Source organism: Gigantopelta aegis, chromosome 13 (assembly GCF_016097555.1).
Source record: "Gigantopelta aegis isolate Gae_Host chromosome 13, Gae_host_genome, whole genome shotgun sequence".
Classification (NCBI taxonomy): Eukaryota; Metazoa; Mollusca; class Gastropoda; order Neomphalida; family Peltospiridae; genus Gigantopelta; species Gigantopelta aegis.
Window position 1 is genome coordinate 20,525,175 of NC_054711.1, and position 19,885 is coordinate 20,545,059.

Here is a 19,885-nt window from a genome sequence, read left to right on the forward strand (position 1 = left end):
ATTCCGTTTGAGAATTGTTATTGTAAGATCTGATTTTAGGTCAGCTTGTTCTTTCATCATTTCTAGGTCACTGTAGCGTTCCGTTTGAGAATTGTTATTGTAAGATCTGTTTTAGGTCAGCTTGTTCTTTCATCATTTCTAGGTCACTGTAGCGTTCCGTTTGAGAATTGTTATTGTAAGATCTATTTTAGGTCAGCTTGTTCTTTCATCATTTCTAGTTCACTGTAGAGTTTCATTTGTGAAAGGTGTGGTAAGATATGTTTTCAGTCAGCTTGGTTTTTTTTTCATGAGTTCTAGGTCACTGCAGAATTCCGTTTGTGAAAAATGTGACGGCAGCTGTAGAATCCATCACGAAGTATGACGGAACTGTTCCGTGCAAGCGTGACTTCTGCTTCTTTGAGACGGACCAGTCAGACCAATGCAGACGAAATGGAAGGCAGATAGCAGATTGTGGCGACTGCAAGCAGATTGAATGGCGACGTACGGTATGTATCGGCTTCGGTGGTAATGGGTTCGCAGCCCGGTACCGGCTCCCACCCAGAGCGAGTTTTAATGACTCAATGGTTAGGTGTAAGACAACCTACATCCTCTTCTCTCTCACAGACAACTAACAACTGACACACTGTTTCGGGCAGACAGCCCAGATAGCTGAGGTGTGTGCCCAGGACAGGGTGCTTGATGATCGCAAATACGGCTTTGTCTTTCAGCTTTATTGTAAACAGGTATGCTACAGAGACATAAATAGGGCACCCGGCTTGCCAACTGGTACCCGAAACGTGCAAATATTGATTAACAATTGTATTATATTACTGATACACTCTTCTCTACGGGACACCACGACTGGTATACCAAAGGCCGTGTTATGTGTTATCCTGTCTGTAGGATGGTGCATATAAAAGATCCCTAGCTGCTAATCGAAAAGAGTAACCCATGATGTGACGACTGCGGGTTTTCTCTCTCAATGTCTGCGTGGTCCTTAACCATATGTTCGACGCCATATAACTGTAAATAAAATGTGTTGGGGTCCATCCCCGTCAGTGGGGCTATTTGTCGCTCCACCCAGTGCACCATGACTGGTACATCAAAGGCCGTGGTATGTGCTATCTTGTCTGTAGGATGATGCATATAAAAGATCTCTTGCTGCTCATCTAAAAAGAGTAACCCATGAAGTGGCGACAGCGGATTTTCTCTCTCAATATTTGTGTGGTCCTTAACCATATGTCCGACGCCATATAAGCGTAAATAAAATGAGTTGAGTGCGTCGTTAAATAAAACATATCCTTTCTCATTATAAAATATGATCGGAGCCTGACGTCTGTGCTGTTGTTTTGTTACAGAGTTTGTTGTTGCCCTGTCATTTTCCTGTGCCCATTACTCCTGGACTGAACATAATCTGGAAGGGAAATCTGAAATCACGGAATGGAAGGTACTCACACGCACACACGCACACACGTACAGACACGCGAACAGATGAGTGGACCTAAGACGTCGCACACCCACAGTAAGCACAGTGGGACCATAATACATGTAATGCACTGGTTTACAGATACACATTATTCATAACATTGTATATATAAGAATTGTTTCTCATTTTTTAGGAATTTATCTACGCTACGCGATTTTATACCATTTGTGACTTTTATACATCGATAAATTCCTAAAAAATGAGAAACAATTCTTATAATTACAAACAGTACAAGAAGTGTACCTTAAAACATTCAAAAATAATTTATTTCGTTCTTACCGTCAGCCATGTTCTGTAAATAAGCGTAGAAATACATGTATGCATACTATTGGATGTTTTGGGTTTTTTTTTTAACAGAATAAAAACAAATACAAAATATATTGAATTTTTATTTTTATTTATAACATGAATGTCTCATCCAGTTTCCCTTATTCACTTCCTTGTTCTATTTTTAAAACGATCACCGAACTGGGTCATTGGGCTTCTCGCCCATCCAGCTAAAAATAGTTCCAATCGATATTGGTCTTCCGTGATGATGTATTTTTATGAGGTTTATGGAAGGATAACGCTTGGTTTTTTACTGACGTCAGCCAATCAGAATACAGTAAATCGTATAAATTCGGAAAGTTTATAATTATATATATATATATACGGGAACAAAAATGGCCCCAACATACTTTAGTCCTAGCATATTTAGAAGGAAATCTATACTCCAAAATTGAAAGTAAATTTAACAAAGACACAGCCAAAACAATTCAAACGTTACTGAAAACGATATTTAGATGATTTCTTATATTTTGGGATCAATGAAAAGGAAATAATAAAACATCGATACTGACTTTCAACACTTAGACCAAAATATAAAATCCAAAATGGAATCAAACTTCGATTCTTGAATATATTCGTAATTAAAAAAACAAATAACGGAGTATAGATAAAGCAATAAAACCTTTTTTTTTGTTACTAGTAACCCCAACAATGCTGAACGATTTCAATACATACACACACACAGACACACAGAGAGAGAGAGACACACACACGCACACACACTTACATATATACACATGAATGCATACATAAAGTCACAAAGCTTCACTACTTATGGCTTCTGGTGAGACAGACTGCTGTAGAAATGAATTAAAGGAACATTAAAATTATTATTCTAGAATTATTTAAAAGTATATTTTTCAGATCAAATAATTTCAGAATGTGATAACTTTGCAAGTGAAATGCAATTAGATGACTTCACATTGCAAAACGTCCCGCCTTCTAAAAACACAGTGTCAAGTGTCTGTTTGTTTTTATGTAAGGATCTTTAAAATGACGTCACGCTACGTTGAAGGTATTCCCATTTAAAAGACATGCCACACATTCATACATCATTGAGAGAGAGAGAGAGAGAGAGAGAGAGAGAGAGAGAGAGAGAGACAGAGACAGAGACAGAGACAGAGAGAGACAGAAACAGAGAGAGAGAGAGAGAGAGAGAGAGAGAGAGAGAGAGAGAGAGAGAGAGAGAGAGAGAGAGAGGGGGGGGGGGGGGTGCAGACAGGCATACAGACATACTGGCGAACATGTAGACATAAATACGGAAGCTTAGTAAGGTTGTGTATCATAATCATTCCATTTAGAAATCATTACTCATTCATTGTGATGATTTCTACAACTGTATTTCCAGCTTTGTTCTTTCCTTGGGTAGACATCAAGACGCTATGAAGATTGTAATAGCTGGTGCAGTAAAGATTATCATTTCTAACGAAACTGAAAGGACCTACGAATTCACGGGCCAGTTGAACAGTTTGCAAATCAAGATTTCCGTCGGATTGAAATACTTTCTGGTAGATTTATTCAATATAGCTAACAATTCTCACCGCCAAATGTTTTAAGCAGTATAGGGTAATGATACATGCAAATATATTGCTGCGAAGTGTGGGGCTTCAGCAAAGCTCATAAAGTTTGTTTTGTATAACGACATCAATAGAACACATTGATTTATTAATAATCAGCTACTGGGTGTCAGACATTTAGTAATTTGGCATACATTATTAGTGAGGAAACCCGCTACATGTTCTGATTTGTAGCAAGGGATCGTCTATATGTTACAGCCAATATGTCAAACTAGTCATTTGGCCTAATGCCTGAAACGTTTAGGCATTTAGCCTAATGTCCAAGACCGTCAGGCATTTGGCCTAATGACTAACATTTCCAGGAATTAGGCCAAATGACTGGATTTTGGTTGATGATGTTTGACATTCTGCCTAATTGCAATTCAGGCAATCAGTCAAATGGGTTTAATGCTTTGCTTACATCTGTTCATTGTAGGGATTAGTGGTTGTGTTATTCTTACATCAAACAGACCAATTGCCTGATTGCAATTCAGGAAATCTGTCAAATGGGTTTAATGTTTTGCTTACATATGTATCTTTATGTTCAGTGGTTCTGGTAGTGGATTCGATGGTAGTGGTTATTGTACATCAAAGACCAATGATTTTTACATCGACAGTCTATAACACTATTTCAGATTCAATTCGATGTTTAATACTTACGGATAAGTAGTGGATTAGTGTTGAGCACTGGTTTCATTGGTCAATGTTCATAGTGGTAAAAACTACGGTAGCTCCCTGATCACATTCAGATAACTGTATGTGTCACCATGGAGGTTCATAATAGACGATACGCTTTAGAGAGAACTTGTTTAAGGAGCCTGAAGCGTGTAAGAGCGTTGTACATTCAAAGGAAAGTGTTTGTTATGGACCCTTACAAAAGTATCTGTTGCTCCCAGGAAGAATACCCACCACGTTGAGTACAGCGTCCATTTCCAAGTTTGAAATCTTTCAGTTGGAGAGGTGGATAAAAACTGATCAAGAAGCGCCAAACAGATGAAGACAAAAAAAACCCTCTGTACTACTTTTTCAATTGAAGACATTTTACGGTCATCAAGCGGGCCACACTCAACATACTGATGCTGAAAAACACTTCAAAAAAAAAAGTATGTGACGGTACACGTGAAGCTATCGAATGTCAGGTCCTATGCATGGACTGTCCAATGGAAAACGTCAAGAGACCGACAACCAAAGAAGTTGGCCAACCCTATGCTGACCAAGGAGTTTGCGTCACGTGGCCCAAGTGGTTGTAGAAATGCAGTTCTTATGGAAAGTGCAGGGTTGTACCAGAGCGTGTACCATTTGCCCAAGTTGTGTATTCTCAGGAATCTTACTTCGAACTGCGTGCCTCGGAGATGCCTATCAGCTGATGGATATCTTCCTGATGTTTGTAGACCCATGCTGCAGAGTGAGAAGGGATCCGAGTTTACAAAGTCTGTACTTCAAGGAACTGATGGCTATTGTTTTGCCGAATTGGTGAAGTGCATGAGGAAACCACCAAGAACACCCCCAAAGCCAGGGCTCTGTATAGCGGTAAAACTCCGACATTGAGACGTGTCGTCAATGAGCGAGAACGCACACAAGTGCTGGAGTGTAGGCATCATGTTTGTTCAATTCAGGAAGAACTCAAGCTACAGTGCTGTCATCAAGCAATCACCATATTCAGGTCTCTTTGGGATGGAGGCGTGTGTTGGACTGACATCATCTGCACTAACTCATGAAGTCCTTGGCAAACTCCAGTCAGAAGACGACCTCCTGGCACTGCTATCAGGTAAATCCCAATGTTTTATAAGTTTAATGCAAATATTACAGTATGTTATCTTGAGAAAATTTTGTCTATTTTTTTAGCGAAGGGCATTTCATACATTTCTAATGTAACACATTTAGGATAATTCTAGCAATTTGATTGGTCAAGAAATACAAAAAATTATGAAATGTGCCATTGTCGAATTTTAATAACATCCCGCAATTTTCAAAACACCATATATTTATCTCCTAATTTCATCCATTTCAGCGACCGCCTTGTCCGCCAATTCCGAGCCTGACCAGCTGCCGCCCAACTCCGAGCCTGACCAGCTGCCGCCCAACTCCTAGCCTGACCAGTTGCCGCCCAACTCCTAGCATGACCAGTTGCCGCCCAACTCCGAGCCTGACCAGCTGCCGCCGAACGGAGGTCCTGTGCCGACATCGTCCATCAGCGCCAAGCGAAAACTCGCGAAAAATAGCCAAATGGGCCCGCCGACGGGGATCGAACCTAGTTCGTCCGCGCATCAAGCGATCATTTTACACTGGGCTACGTCTCCCTCACAATAAAGCTCATAGTTAGCCGTAAACATATTTTAGTTGAGATGAAAAACACATCAAATATGATGGTGTAAAAATGAATTTTAATAGGACTCAAACCAGCGTATAATCCACTAAGCCATTAATTCATTTCCGTGGTAAATAGGACGATTTAAGTACGCTTTCGTTGGCAACCACGATTGACCACAATGTCAGAGAGAGAGAGAGAGAGAGAGAGAGGAGAGAGAGAGAGAGAGAGAGAGAGAGAGAGAGAGAGAGAGAGAGAGAGAGAGAGAGAGAGAGAGAGAGAGAGAGACAGAGAGAGAGAGAGAGAGAGAGAGAGACAGAGAGAGAGAGAGAGAGAGAGAGAGAGACAAAGAGAGAGAGAGAGAGAGAGAGAGAGAGAGAGAGAGAGAGAGAGACAGAGAGAGAGACAGAGAGACAGACAGACAAAAGGATTCAGAAACAGTTTAGTCGCCTTCCTTGTCCACGACTGGTATACCAAAAACCATGGTGTGTGCAGTTTTGTCTGTGGGATGGTACATATAAAAGATCCTTTGGTAATGATCCAACAAAAAACGTACTGGTTCTGAGACTATACGTCAAAATGAGCAAATGTTTGACATCCACTAGCCCATGATTGATAAATCCAAGTTGCTGTAGTGGTGTCGTTAAACAAACCGAACTCCTTCTTCAGTCAGAAAGATGGATAGTTAATTGTGCAGAATTTACGAATTTTGGTTTTGTTCTCTTTGATTAAACACAGTGAATATGTCAAGTTACACACGTTCAAGTTAAAACAACACACGCACGCACGCAAACACACACAAACACACACACACACACACACAAACACACAGGCAAACACACCCATACACACACACACAGACACACGCACACAAGAACACACACAAACACTAACACACACACACACACACACACTAGCACAGGCAACACATATAGAGATGCACACACACAGACACACACACATACATACACACGCGCACAAAACACAAACACCCAAACAAAAACAAAACAAAAAACACAGACATTGTAACGTCGACTCTGTAATCTCTGTATAACTAAAAACACTTTTATTATTATTATCGTTTTAGGTTGTCGTGAGAGACGAAATGATGAAGTTCGTACACGGCGAACAGTTCTACAAGCTTTCTACGAGCATACAGTATGTTTCTGTGAAAGGGCCTGCCTTCACCGATAGTCTTAAACTTGTATACTAAATTATAATTATTACAGTTTGTAACCAAAACAACATACTATTATTAGTCCCCTGCAGGTCCAACTGGAGGGGACTATAGGTTCATCTTCGTCCTTCTGTGTGTCTGTCCGCCTGTCCGTCCGTCTGTCTCACACATGTTTTCCAGGTGATTTTGCAGAACGCTTTGAGATATTGAGCTGATATTTTGTATATAGGTTTATCGTGTACAGTTACAGATCAAGTGTGACTTTCATGGCGATTTACCCATTTTTGACAGAGTTATGGGCCTTGGACTTAGGAGATGTGAAAATTTGTTTTCCAGACTTTTATTTTATTTTTATTTTTTGAGAAGACCTTTAGATATTGGGCTGATATTTTGTGTTTATGTTTATCACTTACTGTTACAGATCAAGTTTGACTTTCCTGGCGATTTACCCATTTTTGACGTAGTTATGGCCCTTGAATTTAGGAGATGTGCAAAATTTGTTTTCCAGATTTTTTTTTCAGAAGACCTTTAGATATTGAGCTGAAATTGTGTGTATATGTTCAATGTGTACTGTTACATATCAAGTTTGACTTTTATGGAGATTTACCCATTTTTGACTCAGTTATGGCCCTTGAATTTTGAAGATGTGAAAATTTGTTTTCTATACTTTTTTTCAGAAGACCTTTAGATATTGAGCTGCAAGTTTGTGTATAGGCTTATCAAGTACTGTTACAGATCAAGTTTGACGTTCATGGCGATTTACTCATTATAACGGGGTTATGGCCTTTGAACTTAGGATGTATGCATAATTGTTGTGCCCGGTAGGCGATATATATTGCTTTAGCATTTACTGTTACAGAACACGTTTGACTTTCATGGCAATTTACCCATTTTTGACGCAGTTATGGCCTTTGAATTTAGGATATGTGAAAATTTGTTTTCCAGTTTTTTTTCAGAAGACTTTCAGATATTGAGCTGAACTTTTGTGTAGTGGCTTATGACGTACTGTTACAGATCAAGTTTGACTTTCACTGCGATTTACCCATTTTTAATGGTGTTATGGCCTTTGAAATTAGGAAATACGAACAATCGTTGGGTCCGGTAGGGAACATGTATTGCATTAGCAGTACTCTAAAAATGATTGTTAAATATGTGTTCTGATTTACAATACTTATGTTTGTGCTTGTATTCAATTAATGTTCAAACACGCTCTCCTAGGCACACACCTCAGCTATCTGAGCTGTCTGTCCACGACAGTGGGCTAGTTGTTAGTGGTTAGTGAGAGAGAAGAGGGTGTAGGGTACCAGGGTGCGAACCCAGTACCATCCAGCCTTATGTCCGACGTCTTCACCACGATACCACCGAGACTGGTGTCTGCATATCAAATGTTTTTGCCGTTGTGTGCTAATGTGTGTATCAGTCATTGTTGCTATTCTTCGTTGTTTAAAAACGTATGAAAGTCGCGTTTGCTACCTGTGAGATAAATGGTATCTAACAGCCACTCATGTATAATTCTCTATGTAAACACTTGACAATCTTCGATTAATTCTGAAAGTATGTGATCTGAAACACATTACATACCTTGATTTCACTGGATATGCTAGCTATTATAATATATATATATATATATATATATATATATATATATATATATATATATATATATATATATACCACACACTTCAAAAAACTTAGGAGTACCTTAAATGTTAATGTTAATATCAACCATTAGACCCGAACATACGTTTTGGCCACAGACATCCTAGTAAAGAACGTTCAGGTCTGTTTATCAACACACCGAAACACATTCCATAGTTTGCACGTGCATCACGCATTTGCCCCGTACACGTGCGTGTGGTGTCATTCTCGATTTTGACAATTTCCAGGAAGGTCGATTAATCACTGTGGAACATTATTTCTGTCAATTGTTTTTCATTCTGTTGATCATACGGTTGTTATTGTTTTGCTGTTAGTCAAATTTCACTTCTGACCACAATCGTCCTTCAAGATCTTTGGTGATCATAAAACCTACTGTAATACTGGGCTACCGGTTGTAATGCTTGCCCAATCAATTCACTATTATCATATAACCATTCCCCACAGCTAATATACCTTACAATTTTGGCAATTGTAAATTCTATTAGAGGTCCCCTACGTCTTTAAGAGTATATATTCAGAAATGTATTCGGCCTTATATGATGGGAAGGAGGAAAAACAGCTAAAGCTGTCAGCAAAACTGTTATTAAAACAGTCCTGAGATAGAGTACTTTTTTACGTTTTCATATACCACGAGGTTTTCGAGCATGCCTGTATCGGGCTTAACGTCTGATATCATCAGTGACTAAGTCCGGGCCAGGAGGGGGGTAGGGGTGGGGGTGGGGGTGGGGTGTGGGGTGTGTGTGGTTAAGGTAGGTTTGAGGTGGGCGGAATTTGGAATAACAATTTAGTAGTTAAAGGGACATTCCTGAGTTTGCTGCATTGTAAGATGTTTCCGACTAATAAAATATTTCTACAATTAAACTTACATATTAAATATATTTTCGTGTTTAGAATATCAGTGTCGGTATATTCAATGTGTTTCCTGTCATCTCAATATTTGTAAGAAGCCCAAACTGGATTTTGTCTTCAAATAATTTCGTACGTACGAAAAAACTATATTTTAGGAAATAAGATGAAATTTAACCTAGTACAAATATTAGAACGATCAGAAACACGTTTAATATACAGCCACTAATATTTTATGCAGAAAAATATGTTTTATATGTAATTACAATCGTTAAAAAGTATATGTTAGTCGATAACATCTTAAAAATTTCTGCAAAGTGGGGAATGTCTCTTTAAGTCAGAAACCTAAGGCCAAAATGAGAGAGCTGGATCATTCTAACATGTCTGAGAAAAAGTTAAACTTCACAAATAAAATTGGAGTGCTCAGGCTGAAATACGTTTTAAGGTGATTCGAGCAATTTAGACGGGCTGCCAAAATAAAGTGCATCAGACCGTTTAAAAAAAATAAAATAATAAAAATTAAAATTAAAGTCCGACTAAGCCCTTACCTGGAGGCGAGGTTTCCTGGAAAGGTTGACTACGGCGAGCTGATAAGCGGAGTCGCGGCAAATCGAGGAATGAAAGGTGATGACACTTCCGTAGTCGCTGGCGAAGAGAGCCTCGACGATCCGATGAATGGTGTGGCTATCCATTTCGCTGATCAGGATCGCTTGGCGGTAGACATCTCCTCGGCGTTGGCTAAGGACTAACCCCGATTTGCCGGTTGCTGTCTTGATGGAGTGAAAATCGAAAGCGCTTCCATCAGGGATAGGTCGAAATTCCTCTTCCACTACTCCACCCAGCAGTGTCGCCTTTTCCGTCGTGTTTCCCTGTTCGAACATCAGGTAGCCAGTTCTGATCTTCCCGATCTGTATCTTCCAGATGGCTACCGAGTCGGAGGGGGACGGAGCTGGTAGTGTTTGTTGGTGGTAGAGGAGGCCGGACCATGTCAGGCTGGTCGCTCGGCTGAGTGACGGTCTTCCTCTTTCCAGTCGCTCCAGCCTAAGCACCACGATTGGTATATCAAAGGCCGTGGTATGTGCTATCCTGTCTGTGGGATGGTGCATATAAAAGATCTCTTGCTGCTAATCGAAAAGAGTAGCCCATGAAGTGGCGATAGCCGGTTTCCTCTCTCAATATCTGTGTGGTCCTTAACCATATGTCCGACGCCATATAACCGTAAAATAAAATGTGTTGAGTGCGTCCTTAAATAAAACAGTTCCTTCCTTCCTTCCTTCCAACCTCTTTCCAACGGCTCCTGTCCGGACCTCCGATTTGATAACTGGCAAGACTGGTGACCGTGGTGACAGTGGCCAGTTACGTCTTGGCGGAAGAGAGGTTGGTGATGGTGGTCCGCCACAGTGCGTCTCACACACTACAGTGTTCAAGTCGCATATCTGGTAATGAAGTGGGCACTTTACTTTTTACAATCATTTGGGGTCGAGTGTTATTGATTATGTTATTGTAAACACGGACAATGTTGACAGTATTTCTAATATGCGTGTTTGTGATTTCAACGAGTGGTCAGATCATGCGCCGATAGTTTTTACTTGGACTGTTTGAAATTTGACAACTGCCAGCGTACACAGGACAATACGACTTCTACTTCGTATAAATGGGACATCCAACAACTTGGAACAGATGAAGCGTAAACTAAATGAGAAGATTGGTGATTTTCACAGATGTAGTGATCAAACACAAGCTACTGAAAAGAGTGTTAACGAAGGGTTTGGATACATAACATCTATGCTAAATAACATTTTTAATCCTCGCTGTTTTAAAACGTTCAATACCTCAAACAGCAGAGACCAAGCGAAATTAGTTTTTTTAACACACCGTGTTTTGATAACATATGTACACAGATTGTAACATGACCAATAGGCAAGCAATATAAAAATTAAGAGCGAAGGGTAAAACGAAAATATATTCGGTTTTAAGACAATAGGATTAATTATTTGAGGAAAGTAATCCAAGTGAATTTTTCAGTTTGTTTAGAAAGCGCACTCGTTCACCTCCAACAGATTTATCGCTGGATGACCTTTAGAATCATTTCAAAGATTTGTGTATTAATAAAAACACACATGACACCGAGGGACCAGATGAGCACGAGGGACCAGACGAGCACGAGGGACCAGACGAGCACGAGGGATGTGTTTATCCAGGGCTTGATTGTTCAATTATTGAGCAAGAAATTCAGAAAGTAATATTGAACTTAAAATCGAAAAAAAAATATCCAGGAAAAGATAACTTACTTAATGAATATTTTATTACGTTTAAATATGCTTTTGTTCCTGTCCTATCTCGTTTGTTTAAAGTCAGATATGATAGTGGGACTTTCTCATCCAGCTGGTCAGAAGGCATTGTAATTCCATTATATATAAAAAAATCGATGCAAGGAGAAGCACTATCACCATTATATTTTCCATGTACATAAATGATTTTGAAAATGAGCTTATTAAAGGGACATTCCTGAGTTTGCTGCATTGTAAGATGTTTCTGACTAATAAAATATGTCTACGATTAAACTTGCATATTAAATATATTTTCTGGTTTAGAATATCAGCGTCTGTATACTCAATGTTCTTCTGGTCGTCTTAATATTTGTAAGAAGCCCAAACTGGGTTTTGTTTTCAGATAATTTCGTACGTACGAAAAAATTATATTTTTGGAAATAAAATAAAATATTAGAACGATCACAAACACGTTTAATATACAGCCACTAATATGTTATGCAGAAAAATATATTTGGTATGTAATTACAATCGTTAAAAAAGTGTTTTGTTAGTCAATAACATCTTAAAACGCAGGAATCTCCCTTTAAGGGATTTTGTGAACCTATGTATTTACAAGATATTTCTTTATTTCTTTTAATGTATGCCGATGACACTGTACTTTTTGTCAGAGAAAATAGATGTCTTCAAAAGATGATTGATACTCGTTATACACACATTACTCTATGGAAACGGTTGAAAATTATGTGCCAAAGAAAAAATTGATATATAATAACGCTTTTATTGAAGTGGTCGATAGTTTTAACTACCTTGGGTTAACATTACATTTTAATGGTAACTTTACAAAAGCTACTATACTGTACTAGACTAGACTAAACTAGACTACACTATACTATAAGCAATGTATGTTTGAACATTCCACGCCGAGACAATAACATGAACAATATTCAGAGCGTGTAGTCATTGACAAGATATGTTTTTCTCCATACGATGGCAAGAGCTATGCCATTGAAGAAGGAATCCATTATCTAGTTTCCCCTGCGCGTGCTGTAACCTCATCGTGGTGCAGGGGTGTAACATTCTCTTTGAGAATGGCCAATACAGCACAAATTGAAGTTTAGAGTAAAATTCGGTATCCGTAAAATTCTGTGATATTTTTATTTGTATTTTTGCACAGTTCTTTACACTGTTTTTGTTTAAACCTTGAATTTTTATATTGATGTTGATCATCACTTTATTTATTTGCATTACCATAGTTTGACACCTAATAGCCGATGTATGTTTCGTGCCGGGGTGTCGTTAAACATTCATTCATTCATTCATTCCATTATCTAGTCCATAGACACTATTGCACTCGTTCCACAAACCTTGGTCAGGCTACAAACCTTCGGTATATACTATTTTATATTGTAAATAAGAACCACTTGATATCTCTCTTGTTGTGTTTATTCTATAGAACTATGTCAATGGGCTTTGTATGTGTTCCATGCTATCATAAATTTGTTCTAATAATACATTTGCTTTTGTTTTTGCCATTGACAGAGAAATAGTATAATTATGCATCTTCAGATCTGGTATATCAAAGGCCGTGGCATGTGCTATCCTGCCTGTGCAGTGGTGCATATAGAAGATACTTAATCCATAAGATCTACTAATGAAAACATATATATAGCAGGTTTCCTCTCTACGACTGTGTCAAAAATGACCACATTGATTTATTAATCATCGGCATGTCAAACATTTGGTAATGTCGACATATAGTCTTAGAATGGAAAGCCGCTACAGTTTGCCAAATGTAGCAAGTTACCTGTTATATGCACTATCTCACAGACAGGACATCACATACCACGTCCTTTGGTATACCTGTCGCGGTGCACCGCTGGAGCGAGAAATAACCCAATGGACCCACCCACGGGGATCGATCTCAGACCGACCGCACATCAATCGAGCGGTTTACCACTGCGATACGTCCAGCCTAAACATAAACCTAGTCTCCCCACAGCCACTCGGTTCCACTAAAACAACATTGGAAGGTATAGTAAAGCAAAACGGTTCTCCATCTGCTGAAGTGATCAACGTTTCCTGCTGAGGCGGAGAAGGCGGAGGAGAGATGATATGAAGAGGAGGAGGCGACATAGGAGGAGGAGGCTGATGTAACTGTCTCCTATATCATTGCATGTTATCCTCTTTGGTAAACGTTACCTCAAAACCGGGACACGATGTGTAGTCCCTGATGACTGATTCGAAAATGAGCTCTGACAAACGATCACTGTTGTTTATACTGGCTGAAGATCTGTTTCTGCTATCCATCTGTTAACTTCTAAGGATAACACATCCGCCTGATAAACGCTTCATTCTGTCCACTTCTGGCTCTCCTTTTAGGCACTTTATCCACTTTCCAAACGTTATCATCTGTTTTGAAGGCTTGCCTTCAGTGGAATCATTCGCATAATCTTCCAACTGGTAGATGGGAAATCCATCTGTGTGTTTTAGTCCATCTGTCTTAATCTACAACGTTAAATCTAAATAGTTTCTAATTAAATTTCGACTTTGTTTTTGAAAGGATCAACGTTCCTGTTCTTTACAAACGGTAACTTCATCTATATATGAAGGCGATCTCTGAGTTAATGACCTGTGTGGTCTATGATTGTAGCTATTCACTAGATCTTGCAGACTATCACCGGCCTTGGTGGCGTCGTGGTTAAGTCTTTGGATATAAGGCTGGCAGGTACAGAGTTCACGCCCTGCACCGGCTCCCACCCAGAGCGAGGTTTAACGATTCAGTGGGTAGGTGTAAGACCACTACACTCTCTTCTCTCACTAACCACTAACAACTAACTCATTCTACTGGACAGACATACTAGATAGATGAGGTGTGTGCCCAGGACAGCGTGCGTGAACCTTAATTGGATAAAAATACGAAAATATGTTGAAAGAAATGAAATGCAGACCCTCTCAGCATGCGATGCTTTGGTTTTATTCTAAGGTATGTGCTATCCTGTCTGTGAGAAAGTGCATATGAAAAATCCCTTGCTGCATTAAGAAAGAGTAGCGGGTTTCCTCTGATGACTACGTGCCAGAATTACCCAATGTTTGACTTCCAATAGCCGATGATCTATTAATCAATGTGCAACAAAACAAACTTTATTTTAAGTGACATAGAATGCTATTCCTTTTCTGTTTCCTGGTTTAAAAAAGCATATCACTTGCTTGTTATTAAATCCTACCCTTACCAGAGCTTACTTATGTTCTCTGGTAGAGGTGCAATCGTAAAAATCGTCTGAAATGCTTTAAAGGGACATTACTGAGTTTGCTGCAATTTTTAAGATGTTATCGACTAACAGAGACTTTTTAACGATTGTATTGGCTGTATATTAAATGTGTTTCTGATCATTCTAATATTTGTACTAGGTTAAATTTCATTTTATTTCCTAAAATATATTTGTTCGTACGTACGAAATTATTTGAAGACAAAATCCAGTTTGGGCGTTTTACAAATATTAAAACGACCAGAAACACACTGAATATACAAACACTGATATTCTAAACAAGAAAATATATTTAATATGTAAGTTTAATCGTAGAAATATTTTATTAGATGGAAACATCTTACGATGGAGCAAACACAGGAATGTCCCTTTAAAACAGTATGACAGAGCTCATTGATTTATTAATTATTGGCTATTGGATGTCAAACATTTGACACTAGACATAACAGGAAACCCGCTACATTTTTCCTAATGCAGAAAGGGTTTTATATGCATTTTCCTACGGACAGGAACGAACATACCACGACATTTGACCAGTTGTGGAGCACTGGTTGGAACAAGAAAAAAGCCCATTCAGTTGAATGGATCCACCGAGGTGTTTCGATCCTACGACGCAAGCACCTCAAGCGAGCACTCAACCAACTGAGCTAAATTCCGCCCAGCTTTAATATCAATTTTATTTTGCATGGGCTGAACCCACAGGTATCCTGTAAATACATTAATGGTTGTCAGCATGAACTTCACGTCATTGTTGACCGGTGTCATATTTGACAAGTCGGCTAAGTCAATATCCCAGCGTGTATTAAATACGCAGAATATCAGCCAGAGGATTTTCAAGTATTCATAATTAGATTACAAAATATAGAACGTTTTTAAGGACACCAGCTTTCTTAGAGTTGAATAATTTATAAAATTTATATATATTTGGTTTAGACTGACAGAAAGATGGTAAGTAACGTTTTCTTTCATTCTTGAAAAACAAACATGTAAATACATAATGAAACTCATCTCCGATATCGCAATTATTACATAATGGACATGTTCTCTTTTGTAGTGGTAATTTTTTCCATCTGCCCGTTTCAATTGGAAGATTATGGTTTGATAATCTGAAACGTAATAATGGACACCAATGTTTTCTCTCTATAATTGTGATATATGTCTCAAATTCAACAGTATTTTTAAATAATTAATAATCTGAAGCTTTGGATGAGTTATCAATATAAGTATACCATGATTGTAAGTATTGATCCGTAAGCTTCGTATTAATATACGTTTTCAACATGGGAGCTCTAGTAATAGCACTGCATTGTGATAACCATATATACTGAACAAAATAAGAAACTTCCGCTAACTTTGCTTGAACATAACTTGATGAAAACAAACCGGGGGAATAATTGTTATATATGCGTTTAAAGAGTGTTCCATGATGCATCGTTTGGTGCAACAATCATGGCCATAGGTTAACAGAAACTGGGAGAAATTTTGACCAAGTGTGGTAGGGGTTAAAAAAAAAAAAAAAAACCCACTTACTAACGGGTATGACCACCTCTTGAATTGACCACTGCAGTGCATCGCAGGCGTATAGAATTGACGAAAGTGTTGATTTCTGCCTGTGGAATATTGTTCCATTCCTGAATGAGCGCTTGACGAAGTTCGTTGACGTTAGCGGGTGGGTTGGGACGACGCCTCAATCGTCTGTCCAGACTATCCCAGACAAGCTCGATGGGGTTGAGATCAGGACTTTTAGCGGGCTAGTCATCAATGAAATCAATGTTATTTGTCCTAAGAAAATGTACAGTGTCTCTAGCTGTATGAGATGTGGCATTATCATACTGAAAAATCGACATGTTGGCGTTGTTATGGAACAGAGGAATGACGTGATGAGCGAAAATGTCATCGCGGTAACGTTGAGCATTTAATTTGCTATCATTGACGACTAGTGCCCAGACCATGACACAACCTCCACCCCCGAAACGATCTCGTTCAAGAACACAACAGTCAGCATAGCGTTCATTTCTCCTACGGTAGACGCGCACCCTGCCATCACCACGTTGTAAAGAAAATCTGGATTCATCCGAAAAAAGAACGGTATTCCAGCGTCGCCGTATCCAACAAGTGTGTACACGTGCCCAATTAAGATGATTTAGACGATGACGTTGCGTTAAAACGCATCCGACGTAAGGACGTTGTGCATGTAAACCGTTCTCCCGCAGACGATTACGAACAGTTTGCCCACTGATTCGGTTATTATGAAGTCCAGGTGTGGTAGCAGCAGTAGCAGTGGCAGTTTGGAACCGATTGCGCAAATGTGTGTTCATCATATAGCGGTCATGACCACGCGTTGTAACACGCGGACGTCCACGACGTGGCAAGTCGTTGGTGCTTCCTGTTCGAAATCTTACGCGAAGATTTCGTATCGCTCGACTTGAACTCCCAACATGCCTTGCAACGTCTTCTGTCGACATGCCAGCATCAAGCATGCCAATCGCCCGTTCACGTAAATTATTGGGTATTCTTGGCATACTAAAAATGCTACAATGTAAAAAACGTTAACTTTTTTACAAATTTTGAAGCGTTTTCGTTCACTTGACAACAATGTCAGTAAGACAAGTAAAACAAATTAACTGAATACTACACGGGACTTGTCGAACCATGCATGCACGTGCAAATTGAATTTCACGTTGTCGACGATTAACAGTGCAAAAATAATCGATAAAATTCATGAATCCTGATAATACAGCTCAAGGCTAATATTACCTATATCATTTCATTACACAATGAATTCGTTAACATAACAAATACTATATGTACAAATCGGAAGTGTCTTTCTGTTCAGTAAATATATGTAACCCTCACTCGGTTGAAGCAATGTTAACAACAACAACACCTCGGCGTAGGTTCAGTCATTTTTATTCAAGCGAATAAAAAACCATAGGGAAAAACCTAAAATACATAAAAACAAAGCATCCTTAACATTTAGCTCGTAACACATATGGATGTACAATTTACGCGTCGTCGCGTGCACACATAAAAAAAACAATACAATTTTCTCACCAGAACATCTTCAGCTCGCACCAAACACAGCACTCGTGTGTGTATATATATATATATATATATATATATATATATATATATATATATATATATATATACATGTAATGAATTTCGCACTCAAGTATGACACGAAATCATGCCACTTGAAATTTTACTCGGGTTCCGCTACCACTTTCAGTTGTAGACTTCAATGTAATAAACACTAAATAGGCGGCCTTGACATACCACATCTAAATACTAGTATCAGACAGAATACATAACAATAGAAAAGATTATGTATTTATTCAAGGGGGTCAACACAGAAAACAGTTCTCAACATTTCGCAATACGAAGACAGTTGACATTTAAATTTTAATAGTTATTTACAAATAAATCTAAGTTCCCTTTTAATTAACACCTCCCCATCACAACAACGTTCACCAATACTAAATGAGATTGAGATATCCGCTAGCTCTTCTCAAAACACGGAAAAACAACTCCCTAGTATAGTCTAACGGCACCCTTTTCGTTAGCTCCGTTTTGCTAATTCGGAAAGCGTTTCTTCAACAAGTCAAACCCCGAATCATACTTCCTATTATAGTCTAACGGCACCCTTTTCGTTACCTCCGTTTTGCTAATTCGGAAAGCAGATTCCTTGACACGCTGCCCTAGACGGATAAACTCCCAACCCACTCAAAATGTGCTAGCGTCAATGTTGGGAAAGGAATTTCCTTTAGCCAAATACAACCATTTAGTTAATTAATCTCTTCCCCACCCATAATAATATTTAAATACGTTCTAATGATTTGGAAGCAAGCACAAATTCAATCAAAAAACATCCTACAAAACAAAACACGACTTACTTGTTTGAAACCCAAAAACCAAGTAAAGGATAATGCCTCGGCCCGATCTGCACGGACTTTCATACCCTTAAACCCGATTGGTCAGATAATAACGAAGCCCGTAACCTACCGACAACCCCCGAGTAATTTTCCACCACAATATAAATTAGACTGGTCTCATACCATACTTTATAACATGCACAACGTAACGTTCCTGACATTCCCTTATTAGTAAGGTTAGTATTAGAGATTAATATAATTAGTAAGAAGAAGAATAACAAGAAGAACCAAATAAAAATAATAACCAAGGAAATATGAAATGATAGATTGACAGAAAACCAGGAACGCTACACATATATACATATATACATATATATATATATATATATATATATATATATATATATATATACATACATACATACATACATACATACATACATATATATATACTATATATATATATATATATATATATATATATATATATATATATATATATAAATGAATAGATTACATATATATGAACAATTAACGACTTTGCAGTATGTTAAGATGTAGGAGCTCTACATTTAGATCTCGACGTCTCAAGAAAACGATGGAAGTTGGCGAGGAAAAAAATCGGATTTTACCAGCATGCATTGCTACCTGTCATGTATCAGAGTATTCAGTCATGCGTAACCGTCACTAACTTCACGTGCACTGATCTCTCACCCAACTGCATAAAACACAACACAGCTAACCAACTGATAGATAACTGATAAAAGAATTATGCAACCTGTGGTGACACTATTAAAAGTGTAACTGAAATAAATGTAGGATATATAAATATTAACAATAGGTATTAATATAATATTCATATGCGGTAGTTATCATTAATTGCAAAACTACCCCTGGTTACATATATGTACAATCAATATCATCTAAAACCAATTTAACATACATAATCCATTTGTGATTATAAAAGTTATTATTAACATCATTCAGTAATAATGTGTACACCAATAATGATAACTTGGACTCTTTTTCCAGTAATTAGTCGATACCAGAAAATGATCATTCTTATTTTTACGGTAATATATACCGGGTAACGTTCAAGTTCTTCATATAACACATACAATGGTACAATTTTA

The 19,885-nt window shown here is 38.3% G+C and overlaps 1 protein-coding gene across 1 annotated transcript; it reads left to right on the forward strand.

The window, feature by feature from the left end:
* Positions 1-5,024: 5,024 nt before the first annotated feature.
* Positions 5,025-5,742, forward strand: LOC121387416 (putative uncharacterized protein ENSP00000383309). Its single transcript, XM_041518525.1, has 2 exons — positions 5,025-5,116; positions 5,360-5,742. Exons 1-2 carry the CDS (start codon positions 5,063-5,065, stop codon positions 5,669-5,671), a joined length of 366 nt encoding a protein of 121 aa, XP_041374459.1. The 5' UTR covers positions 5,025-5,062; the 3' UTR covers positions 5,672-5,742.
* Positions 5,743-19,885: the final 14,143 nt, after the last annotated feature.

Bases quoted from the DNA above. Each gene is read 5' to 3' on its own strand.
- LOC121387416 (XM_041518525.1), top strand. From the start codon at position 5,063: ATGAAGTCCTTGGCAAACTCCAGTCAGAAGACGACCTCCTGGCACTGC. The intron at 5,117-5,359 runs GTAAATCCCAAT...CATCCATTTCAG, and splicing joins CCTCCTGGCACTGCTATCAG to CGACCGCCTTGTCCGCCAAT.